Genomic DNA, 12,567 nt, shown 5'->3' with positions numbered 1-12,567 from the left:
ATAGTTAATTTTGTTTTTTAGTGCAGTGCCAGCAAAGAGAATCAGAAAAACACACTTGTTTTTGTCCTCTGGGTCCTTTGCAAACAGTGACTTCTGGTGTGCTTTTTTCCCCCCATTCATCTATACTAGAGTGGTGGCGTTAATTCTTCTTTTGAGGTGATAAAAGGCTTTTTTTTTCCCCTCTAAGAGCTCAAATCCTCATCTGAATAGAATACGAGCTCCTAGCTGCTTTAATGGAGCTAATTACAGAGGAGAACAATGTAGCTGGATCTTCCAGTGGAACATCCCATTTCCTCTCATCAAGGCTCAGCAAGGTTTTGCAATAACTTTCATTGCAGATAAAGTTTCCCCTGTTTAATCACCATTTCAAATGTGGTAAAACACGTACCTTAATGAACGCAGACGTCAAGTGGTTTTGTATGTCAGCCGTGCTGAGAGACTGGATCTGTATTCTTACATACTTGGTTGAGGGTTTGCTAGTGATAACAAGCTGCAATTACACAAAAGACAGAAACTTAAAAACTGGTTCGCTAACTAGTTTTCATCAACAAAATGACATCAGGTACCAATGTTCATACGTATGATTGCAAAACTTTAAGAATTAACTTTTGTAGATTATGGTCCTTGTTCACATATAAGTGTTCCTTAGCAAGAGAGCTTTTATCAAAGAATCATGGCAATGTTGGTTGGCAAGGAACTCTGGAGGTCATGTAGTCCACTTTCCCACAAAATAAGTTAAAAAGTTGAATATGAATTTCAGATATTTTGCCTGGCTACAAAATTGGTATGAGCCTGAAACAGTTCTACAGGATTTACACCCTCGGCACCCTTCCATCTACGCTACATGATGCTGCTCAGACTTGCACGCAAGGGGAATTCCCTAAGGCTTCTCCTTGGACACTATGAGAATGAACTGACGTTACGCAGATGTACATACATTGCACAACCTAGATGCTGCTTAACGCGGCAGAGCAAGCTGCCGGGTGGTACCTGAGGGGCCCCGCAGGCCCTGCACGGCCCGGCCAGGCGCTGGGACGCAAGGTGCCGGGGAGCTGCCGGCCGGCCGCTGTGCTCCGGGAAGGGGTTCGGGGCACAGCTCCAGGAGCCCCCCGTGGGCATCTCTGCCGTGATCTTAACACGTTCGCAGCCTTGCTCGGAGCAGTAGCTGTGTCCTTCCCGAGCTTCGTGGGCTTGCAGGTGAACAAATAGGTACCTGCAGAAGAGAGAAAACAGAGGGGTCAAAGCCGCTGTGTGTTTAGAGGAAAACTTGCCCACAGACAGAGTCTGCACTTGCTGAATTGCGTTAATCATTTCCCAGCATCACAAAACAACTCTGTCTTACAGTTGCATAATACAGCACTGGAGCAAGCTGGGCGTGCAGAAGCGGTCCTGGAGGGATGCAAGGAGAGCTCCCCTTTCCTCCTGGCACGCCGAGACCAGCGGCGCTTGCTGAGCGCCCCGTGCGTGCCTGCATGCCCGAGTCGGCCACCTTCACCAGCCGGCTCAGCGCGGGGCCGTCCCCACCCCACCCTGTCCCCAAAGCACCCTGCACCAGCCAGAGGAGCCTCGGTGCTCACCCTGCCGCACAAGGGCAGACTGACTTGCCTGGAAATACCGGCATCTCCCAACGCGGCGCTGCATCGCACGGCCCCGTCGCACGGGCGCAGCTGAGCCCTCGGCACGCACGCCAAACACTCGCAGGCAGCCAGATCCTCTGGCCTTCCGAGCTCGCTTTTTCTAGCTGTTCTAAGCTGTTTTCAGTTGTGTCCAGCTTGTAATTCAGGCTGAGGAAATTATATAAACAGCTCAGCTCGGCTTCAGGATCAAAAAGATGCCTGTGCTTTAAAGGCATTTTTCTTTCTTTTCCTTTTAAAAATAAATATTTGTTTCTATTTTCTGGAAACAAGAATGAGTAAGCTTGGTTCCTCGCCAAGGACCCAGCACGTGGGGTTAAAAAAAGACGGGGAAAAATCCCACTTATTATGAAATCAAGTCTAAAAAACAACAACAGGAAAAGAAAAAAGCCAATTCCCTAACTTCTATCCTCTCAAAGGCTAAAAAAAGCAATGCTGAATTAAACAAAGAACCAAAAGGCTGATACTGCCAGAATTAAGTTAGGTCAGGCCCATCTATCTGCACATACCAGGTCCAGATGGCTGCTGGCAGTTCATGGCTCTGCCCCCACAGACCCACACACGTAACTGTTTCCCCCACTCTTCCCTAGTAACTAATCCGTTTACAGAATTTGGGTGACATTTTATTTCCAAAAAATAAAAGGAGGATTAAATAGTAAACTGTTGTTTCACAATTCCTATCATGAGAGAGACTTGCCTATCATCAAGGCCTGGTGAGCAAGGAAGGCATTCTGGGATTTGATTGCTCACATGTTATGATTGAACAAATAAATACACCCCATCTTATTATAAAATCTGGCATTTGTGGATTGATTTCCAAATGAGCTGTTTAGTTAGGTAAAGCATCATGGGATCCATGGTTAGACCACAAAAACACTTTTTCCCTCCCCAACTATTTTAGCTGACCGAGAAATACAGTTTCGTAATATGTTTTTTTAACCAAAGGTGTTCGAGATTCTTTCAAGGGTGGTATTACTATTACTCATTTTTGGTACTGTGCTGCATCTAGAGTTCCCAATAACAAGCCCCAAAGACAGGGAGATAAGTAGATAAGTAAATAAATGCACATTTGCTCCTCTGAAAAGCTGAGAACAAACAGACTCGGCCCCAGCTGTGGGTGCTTTGGCCCTGCTCGGAGGTGGCGACGCACGTCCCATGGGAGCACGGAGGGCTGACTTGCACCCAGTCACACACCTGGATATTGCGCTCGGGGTTTAACGCAGTTGTGGCACCTACCGGAGACTCGCATGTGGAATTCGGGCACAGAAGCGTCTTTTCTACCCGAAGAATTTCTTTAATATTACTTGAGGAACAACTGGTGCATGTTCTCTAGCACCCATTTTATGACTTCAATATAAGAGATGCACTAAGATGCTCTCCTTTTTTTAAAAACAAACTATTTTTAGAGAGTGTTAATTACAAAGTTTATCATCAATATGAAGCAGCTGAAATTTCCCAAACTATTTCAGTGTTGGAGTCAAGAGAGGGCTCCTTGTCACGGTCCTTTGGGATGAATGGATTTTACCAAATATTTACACCAGACCCACAGCTCCACTGATATGAGCACTAGCAGCTGGGATGCCTCAAAGGAGGTAGGGCTGGGCACAAAATAAGCCATTTTCTTAACAGCAGTGCAAGGCACTGCTCGGTGGTATGCAGGTAGACCTAGACCAGAGGCTCCAGTCTGCAACTGCATTTTGGCCTGAAATGCAGTGAGAGGAGCATGTGAGAGGGCCACGCCGAATTTTAACTGGGAGAGAGGGAGAGGAGGTGCCGGGGCAGGCGAGGAGGATCCCCAGCGTTGGCCGCGCGGCTCCACTCACCCTGATGTCCGGTTGAAGTAGAAGAACCGCTCGCTGGTGCCGCTGAGAGCACCGTCCCGGGAGGCAGCGGCCCCGTAGTGCTTTACGCTGTGCACCGTCCCCGTCCGTCGCTGGTAGACATCTGCCACCACGTGGAAAACGGCTTCCCGGGGATAGCAGAGGGCAACGTGCAGCCAGTCTCCTCTGTCGGCAGAACAGGGCGGGCAGAGGCAAAGAGAGAAAAAACACTTAGGGCCTGCAGACAGGAGGGATGGTCTTCAGCCAAGAGCTTAATCTTTAGGGGAAAAACAAAGAAATGTCCTTTGAGGTTCTCCTCCTCCTTAAAAAAAAAAAAAAGTAAAAATCATCAAAGCCAAAGAAAAGCAGAGTTTTACTTTCTTTGTCTGGAAACAACGGCTGCTTATTACCAGAGATGTGATCCAGAGACCCTGACTGACCTCGGAGGACTTTGAGGCAGGTGCCAGGACTGCTTAAAACCGGAGACTTTCTCTCCCCGGCCCCCTGAGGCTGAGGTATGACCAGACGCATATCCACGGCCACGTCCGGCGGCACCCCGGCTCATTTCAGTGCATCCAGAGCTGCGGCAGGAGAGGGAACCAGGATCCGGCAGACGTTTCCCCAGGGGCCAAATTCAGGAATTACGAAGTAATCTCTGACTTGAACCAGAGCCACAGTTTAGAAAGACCTGCTTCCTCCACTTTACAGCAAAGTTTATTATTATGGTTTCCATTAAAATCTCTCTCTCCCCCGCTCTCTCCTCAACATTCAAAGTTTAGAATAACTAAGGAAAAAGTTAAATGGTCTTTTAACTCTTGTCTACCAGAATTTCGGCCCGCACATTTACATCAGCCAAACAACTGCCGCTATGGCTTTCCTTTGCCCTCTGATTTGCATCGCCACCCGTGAGATGAAAACTGGCTCCAAACTATAAACCTACTTTACAAGCAGCAGAGCCAAAGATGCCAGTACGGTGCAATTCTGACACCGATGGGAAGGATCCTCCACAAACTCCCGATGCCCTGTCCTTCCCGAGTGAGGCACTCCGCTGGGAGAGCACTCACTACGGCTACCAAACGCAGCAGAAAGCCACAAGCAGGTTACACTTGCAAACAAAAACTGAATACCAAGGTACTTAGCTTAAACATTTTTTTCTCTTCAGCCTCTGCAGTGGCTCAATGTGCCCCATGCGGGTGTCTGGGCCTGTGGTGAACCTTCCTAATATTACCAGAAGCCATCCAGGCTTTAAACATATCCTTCTCATTACCTAGTTTCCTGGTTAAAATGTGAGAATATAAATTTGGCTTAGAGATAGACAAATAAAATCTTCGTCGACTGTCCTTCTGGGTCCTACAAGGCTGTGCAAGACAAAGTTTCTCCAAAGGCTCCACTGAAATGACCTGTCATCCATAGGGAGCAATAAATGGGGGGAAACCCCTTTGATTTGGAGACACCTGGGAGTCTACATGCCTAGAGCTCTACTTTGCATTATACATGAACAACGCAAGAGCAAAGCTCTGTCAGTCTTCTTCTGATTTTCTCATTAAAACAAAAGAAAACAATATCTACAGGATGGAAGGGGGGATAGGCTGTTCTAGAATAATAAATCAAAGCCATACCAAGACCTATCGGCTTAAGCCAAATACTGCCCTCTAGATTTTAAGCAACTCCAGCTGTGTCATAACACAGGACAGCTAGAAATGGATGCATTTTCAGATGATTTGGCCTCTTACTAGAGGAAATGAAAGAAATGCACTGGAGCCATGTCTGTAGAATATTTTTAGGACAGGGTCCCAGGACATTCAGCTGTTTCATAAGGGTGATTTGCATTGCGTTAGCACATTTCATCCCCTGAAGACACTGTCACAAAAAGACCTTGTCATCTTCCTTGAACGCTGGGAACCAGCTTCGGTGCAGTGTTACGCTGACTGCCACCTCCCCAGGGAACAAGAAAGGCACGAGAAAAGGAAATTGGAGGGTGAAGGAAAAAAAGCGTGAAAAAACCCACAGCTGTGACTGTCTTGTCCCCGGATGTCTCCGGGCATTTGGGAATATGATTGTTAGAGCCTATTGTGCATGTGAGCAGACTGAGTGAAATACTGAAATATATTATACCAAGGCTGAGAAGATCAAATGAAAAGCATCTACTTTGGAGTTTGTGGTGGAAGAGATGAGAATAAGTACATTCCCACAACAAAGGGTTTGGGAGGAGACGTCAGATGAGAAGATATTAGAAGTTATCAGAAGTTATCCTTTGCATAAATATAGAAAAGAGTAAGGTGGTTGTTTTCTCTCTAACTTAGTGGTATTAAACAGCTTCCTATTTAGTTCTTTACTTTGGTTTTGTTTCTTCAGCTTGTAGAGAATCCACTGTAAAACCTCTCCCATATACCTGGCGGTGCTGCTGAATTTGGTTCCGCTATATCTAGGAAAAGCAAAGCAAGAAACAACAGAGCTACTGAGAGATGGCCTGCAGGACTCTGCCTGGCATCTGGCAACCAGATAGGGCTTAGATGTCTTTCTTCCAGTCATTGCCATAACTGAAGGAGAAATGCAACCTCAGGCTACGAGCTGTAATCAGGCATGGAGGGTTTGAAGATTGCATTCAAAGGGAAACAGAAGCGTGCGTGCCTTCCTCAGCCACTGCACTGGCCACAGAGGACCTTCTGGCTGGATCTCAGGTGCAGAAAGCCTTTCTCTTTCTGAGGCTGGTCAGTTAACTGTGGCTCCTCATTTATTTCTGTACTTAAACCTCTCTAGTCTGTTTTCTTTTCTGCTTCCTACTTTGGGGGGAATATTTGCAGACAGAGGAAGAAAAATTTGACCCATCCTAAATGCCCTGTAAGGACAGAAGTCCTTGTCCTGCCACTCTGAGCGCCAGCATAACATCACTTGGGATCTTCATGGGTGACTACGGGACTTAGGAACACAAATTGCACTAGCAGTCAATAGGTCTTCTGCTATCAGTCACTTTTTGAGGCATATCTGTTTTCAAGAAGATAAAACACTGAAATCATAATACATCCCAAACTATGAATTCAGAGTAATTTCAGACCCTTGCCTGAGTCCCCTGGGAGCATCTGTAGCTTTACTTTCTCTCATGCTCAAGGACTTGCATAAACAAAGGGGAGAAAAATCATTTAAAACACAAGGGGTAGGAGCCACACTGAGCAACATACAAAAGACCCTTCTTTCTTTCTCAGGAGTTATTTGCAAGAGAGACAAAAATGTGCTCAGGTGGAACACCAAATTTTGAAATAGCTGTCACCTTAAGTGATAATCATATTAGCATGTATAGAAAACTTTCAAGCTATTTAAGATGATTTCATCCCAAAACTAAATAACTGTGTTCACAATCTTTTCTAGAGTTAAAGTTCAGCTTATTTTAGACATAAAGAATATTTTTCTTTCCTTTTTTCTTGTTTGCTTTTAATCAGGCCAGCATTTTCCTATGTGTTCCTACCAAAAAACGGGCATTTGAAGAGGCAAAACTAAATGTGTGCTAGCACGAAGTCACTGTTTAGTGACAATTCAGAGTCACACCAGTTTGAAATACCACCCTGAAAATGTTAAAGGGTCTGCTGAAATCAGCCTGTATCAGACCTGACACTCCTGCCCCTCTGTTGCTCTCACTCAGCAATCCACACAGTGTGTTTCATGTATTTTCATGAATGTATTTAGCCTGTTTCTTTCCTTTTGGAGATGGCTGGGTGAAACAAACCCAAGAAGCCATTCTTTTTTCACCAGGATGTTGACATTTGCAGCTCTTCGGATGAAGCAAAAACACGAAGCAAAATGTTAAAAAAGTATCCTTGTGCTTTGGCAATGACCAGTCTTCCTGGGACAACTGAAAGCAAAAAATAGGAAGAGGGAAAGACACCAAGCAGGCAAGGTTTCCTGTGCTTGGACATGTGGTAGATACATATCTGCACGTACACACATACATACCTCATTTACAGGTCTCAAAACAACTCTTACAGTTAAACCCCAAACTCCCCAAAGCAAAGAAACTCAAAGAAACGTGACGAAGGCAAAGGAGAAAGGGAGACTCCTGTGAGTGGTGGGGTCTAAAGCAAGTCACGCAACTTGGAGATGGGATCTGGCTACAACAAACATAGCAAGAGTGTACGTCTGGGATTCCCCCCTCCAGGGAGAGGACCAATGAACACTGGTTAAATATTGTGAATGTGTCCCTTGACTGTCGAGGATGGAGCATCAGCCTTGGGAAAATGGGCATGATCTGGTGCTGGGGTTGCTGGTTACACTAGACAACAATCCTAGCTGTGTTTTAGCCAAGGGAACTTCTAAGCTGATGAATATTATTCTAGAAAACAACTCCCACCACGTTTGTTGACATGGTATGTCACGTAGCTGATGACCCTGGAAGTGCAGAGTCCAACTCCTGATCTCACTGATGAAAATCTGGGGTAAGCCAGTGAGGGAATGTAGCGTACAACTGAAAAATTACTTATTTTTTCCTTGGGCTTAAAAAAACAAGAGACTCTCATCCAGTGAGTCAGCTTCCCCCAACTGTTATTACTCCTATTTAAAAACAATTGCTCTGATCTTTTGGTCAGAAGTATGTGAGACGAATTTTCAGAGGGAATGAGACAACTGAGAATCTGAAACTTTCCCTTTCATAAAATGGGAAGTAAGCGTAAGTCCTCATGTGCGGCTTCTGTATGTTTGTCTCTCACAGACCAAATTTTGCACTTCAAAAGGCAAAAAAAGCAAAGGTCACCATTCAGCCTCCAGCCCATGCCAAGAACAATTCACAAGCGGTCACTGCTCCACGCTCTCAAGGAGAACACAACTCTGATCTTTCTCTCCAAAAACATCTCTCAGCCTCACGAGAACCTGCCCCACACCAGGCAGTGTCTCCTCCGGCACAAAACTCCCATTCAACAAGCCACCTCCAGCCGAACCAGCATCGCTGTCCAACTTTGGGAAAACAGAGTGGGAAATACCCACGCCTCTCACTGTTGCTGAGACGGCACGAGCAGCTGCAAGGGACCGGGATCACGTCCTCAGCGCCCTCTCCCAGTCCAGGCTCTGTTCCTCAGGTCCCCATTTCCCACCGGCTCGTTAGCGCTGGCGCTCACTCCTCCTCTTCTGCTACATTTCTTTTTAAGGTTCTGCCTTCCACTCAAGTCCGTTAAACACATCCAAACCCCCGCGATGACAAACACAGCTACGGGGCAAACATCCAACAATTTTTTTTCCAGGACCTTGTTATTCAGGCTAGACACTTCTGGAAGACAGCTTGCTACAGGGCTGCTAACAAGTTAGGTATGTGTTTAGCTAACTATCGTTGTGTGTATTGAGATTTAAATGCCTTTCCTAAAAGTTACCACTTAGGATATGCCAAATGGCAAAAAATTCAAAAATATAGCCCATTTTTAATTATAAACTGAAAATTTTGTTTTTACCCCTGTACCTCCTTAGGCAAACAGAATGATTTTTGCTTTCCGAAGTTCAACAAATTATATAACGGATCCTGCCCCGAGCTGCACTCCTACTTATCTTCATGAAACCAAGTTCTTGGTCAGGCAGCATTTGGTTCACAGACAATTGAATTCAAGCAAAAATAAGAACTTCCTGTATTTAAACACAGCACATTATCTTATCATCTTTGATGTCTTTTCCCCACCCCAGATGCTTTCTTGCAGGAATAGTACAACAATTCTATTTGTCTCTTTTTTTAACGCGTTCCCAAGCACTACCTTGCTGGCTATCGTGTGTTTTCCTGTTGATGTACCTCGGAGACATGCATAAGGTCAGAGGAGGCTGGTGGCCCGGAGGAGCCCAGAGCCCTGATCCCTGGGTCGGGAGAAGGGTGAAACCAAAGGAAAACCTGCAGGTTTCATGGGCTGGGCTTGGAAGGGACAAGTGGCAAGGTCTGCCTTGGACACCTGGGCCTGTTTGATGCTCAAATTGCTCTAATTCGTCCTGTGAAATGATCTGCTCCGTATGGATGTCCCTCCTCAGTCACCTTGTTAACAGTGTCCCTGCTGCCGGTCAGCCACGAGCGTACGCCGCGGTGGGCAGAGAGCAGCAAGGGCTGCAGATGCGAGGAGGCAAAGATGGGTTTTTTAGGATCACTCGAACACGGAAATGCCAGCCCCCCTTTTGGCCTAGCCATGCCAAAATGCTACAAACTGCAAGCTAGTGTTTTGGCAAATGTTTTAGCTTTGTTTTCTTTTTTGAAAATATCTTCTGTCCACTAATACCTGTGGGTTAAAGGATATTAAAAAAGGCAGAAGGGAGTGTAAATATATCTGCTGACTTCTGTGGTGTGGTGGTTGGATGATTCATTTTTAGGGATGCTATTGGTGGAGGCAAACTATGAGACCCAACTAGACCTTACTTATCATCATGGAAATAGCGTTGGAGTTACTGATATCACACCCAGATCTAGAAGATCTAGATCAGAATTCCTGTACATACAAATAACAAGAAAGCAGTCCCAGACTTAAACTGTTAGCTCTACTTCGAAATACTAATTTCACCTTCCTGTGCATTTATCAATCAATCTGGGAAGCAAAGGCAACAGCTCAGATAGTAGCTAAGCTGAAAAAGAAACAATTTAGGAAATATCCATAAACTGGGTGAGTCTGCAACAAGCACATTCTAGCCTTGTCTCATTATCTTTGTTTTCCTCCAGACCTTATCACTGCTAAAGAATTTAATCACAAAAATGACAAGTAGCTGAAAGTATGAATCAGACTGGCATTGGAGAAAAGTCAGAGGAAAAACACCCACCTACACAACACTGAAAAAGACAAATATAACCAGTCCCCTGGCATTTCAGTGTGGACGCGGGGTCCACAGGTTGGTTGCCTGCACTGAAGTCTCCTTTTCAGGATGGATGTGGGTCACAACATCCTGGAGGTTTCATATCGCCAAGCGTCTGAAGGCCCCACTGTTTTTTACTCTACACACAAGCTCATTCCAGGCTCTTGAATTTTCAGATAATTAAGATTATTTTCTCGTGAATATGACAACAAGCCCTAGCACAGAACGCAGTCTGGTGAACATAGGGACATCGTGCACCTGCTCCCGTCCCCCCACAAACGCAGCACCACGAGGAAAGGTTGAACACACGCCCAGGCGCAAACATGGACATCTGCTCTTTCACTTGGCCAACCCCTGCCACAAAATCTTTGGAAAAGCTCTCCTAAGGATCCAACTCCTGCAACAAGGCATGAAACATCAATATTACAAGCTTCACTGCATGCCTGGTGTCTCTCCAGGTGAAGCTAAGAAGGGGCTGAAGACTAAACCTGGAGAAGGCTGCCTTGCACTTTCCCTTGGAGCCAGCATCCGCCGGGAGAGCTGGGGTGCAAAGGGAAGCGCCTGCTCGCAGGACTGTGACACCCAAGCTGCAGAAAACACCCCTCTTTATATGACCAGCTGTTCACATATACCCCGAAATTCTCTCTGCTGACCCACAGCAGAGAGCTGTAATAAGGGAAAACGCTTCCCTCTGAGCCTTAATAGACCAAGCATACAGGTATTTGTGTGTGCTCGTAAAACACAAGGAAAGTTTAATCTAATTGCCAGTGCTTCTCAGGCCATTTCCACAATGCAATTTATTACACAATACTTCAGATATGTGCTTTGAGGAGATTTAATTCTTATCTTTAGATCTTCTGATAACATAAATAAGCTGGACTGATTTACTGAACTGCCCTGTGCCTTTGATAATAGTATTTGCCTTAGCTGCTTCTGCAATTAGGAAATTTGCACACACACAAAGACTAGGTCATTAAACTGAAGGATTTAATTTCTGACTCTGCTTACTGTATGAAGTGCTGATCTTCGCACTGTTTTCCAGCACCTGAAAGGAAGCGCTTCCTTGCAACCAAATAATGTTTTCCAAGCTCTCCTCCTGCCTTACCAGCCCCTCTCCCCCCCTCATATCAAGCCTGACACTTTCTCTGGGCCTTTGTGCTTCAGGGAGGGGATAGTAATTTTAAGCAAAGCCCTTAACTCAGTTTTAAAGATAATCCCCATTCTTCCGTGAAGCACAAAACCCAAGAAAGCACAGAAACAGGCCTGAGGGGGCGGAAACTGCTCCAACAAAAAGACGAAGCCCATGGTGGAGAGGTCTGAGGCCCCGTTCATGAAGCTTTCGCACACACTTTATGCTCACTGAGAACAAACTTCAGAAGGTTTGGACTGGTTCTGGGGCACACTTTACTCCTGGTAATCAAAATTCCAGCTGGCACTCGCCTTCTGTTCACTTGCCAAACGTTCAGGAGCTGCTCGTCCTGCATTAACTCTTTCAAGCAGCATCAACAGCAGGCCTTCTTCTCATCCTCCCAACAAAACTCCCAGCCATTAGACAGACAACCCTACCCATAGCTAAAGAAAGGCATTTGTTCTGAGCCTCCTACATCACCCAGTAGCCTGAAAACACAACCTGCAGGTCTCAGCCATGGCTTTAAATTTGCTCATCAGTCAGCTAGTGGCACAGCTACCGAGATAAATGCAAACAAGTATATCTCTCATGGGAAGGAAGGTTGGACTGCATTAGACAGCTTGCTCACATGTGAGTTTGCACTGCATAGTTGCAGCTAGAGCAGGTGCAGATACAGCAGTTTGGCTTGGTTTAATTACATGTTTTGGTAGAAGTAAAGAAACTGCATAGGGAAGGTTTGGGGTTTTTTTGGGTCCCCTTTCCAATTAGTCTAAACTTTGTTTGAATCAGTCCACTGAAGGCACATGTACTGCAACAACCCTTTAGGCGTCCATGGATAGAAAGAAAAGGATCTGCTCAGTGACTGTGCCATAACTGGTGTCCTCGTTCACTCAGTAAACGTGCCCAAGCAGAGCCTCTGAACACATCGCACTGGACTCGCAGCGGGCTCAAGTCAGCAGCGCTGCCACTTGCAGCTGAATCACGTGAACTCGTCCCGACGGGGCTCCTGCCCACCTGAGGAATTCTGATGTTTCAGCCTTTTAAGCAGAAACCGGAATTACCTTCATTGGGCCTTTTTACAGCACTTCAGAGGCAGTGAAAGTGTTAATCATACAAATATTCAGCATTGATACTATGCCTGATCTCCAAAGAAAACCAAATCCTGGTACACATCTCCCTGTCAAATTCC

General features: G+C 45.7%; 2 protein-coding genes across 6 annotated transcripts in view; both read right to left on the bottom strand.

Moving 5' to 3' along the window:
- The window catches only part of LOC112996014 (inactive cell surface hyaluronidase CEMIP2-like), a 58,351-nt gene that overhangs the window by 6,643 nt on the left and 39,141 nt on the right, over window positions 1-12,567 (bottom strand). For 3 of the 4 annotated variants that reach the window (XM_064517263.1, XM_064517261.1, XM_064517262.1), the window contains exons 19-21: window positions 3,458-3,640; window positions 991-1,213; window positions 389-490 (exon numbers count right to left, since the gene is read on the bottom strand). In XM_064517263.1, the coding sequence (XP_064373333.1) occupies window positions 389-490; window positions 991-1,213; window positions 3,458-3,640 (508 nt within the window). Of the gene's footprint in view, window positions 1-388; window positions 491-990; window positions 1,214-1,605; window positions 1,785-3,457; window positions 3,641-12,567 lie in introns of all 4 variants that reach the window. The other variant, XR_010390709.1, reaches the window with a different exon arrangement.
- Window positions 1-12,567, bottom strand: part of CEMIP (cell migration inducing hyaluronidase 1) — a 121,568-nt gene that overhangs the window by 72,454 nt on the left and 36,547 nt on the right. The window lies entirely within an intron of this gene.

This window comes from Dromaius novaehollandiae, chromosome 10 (genome assembly GCF_036370855.1).
Source record: "Dromaius novaehollandiae isolate bDroNov1 chromosome 10, bDroNov1.hap1, whole genome shotgun sequence".
Taxonomy (NCBI): Eukaryota; Metazoa; Chordata; class Aves; order Casuariiformes; family Dromaiidae; genus Dromaius; species Dromaius novaehollandiae.
Note: the sequence above shows the minus strand (reverse complement) of the source record. Positions and strands in the feature narration are given on the sequence as shown.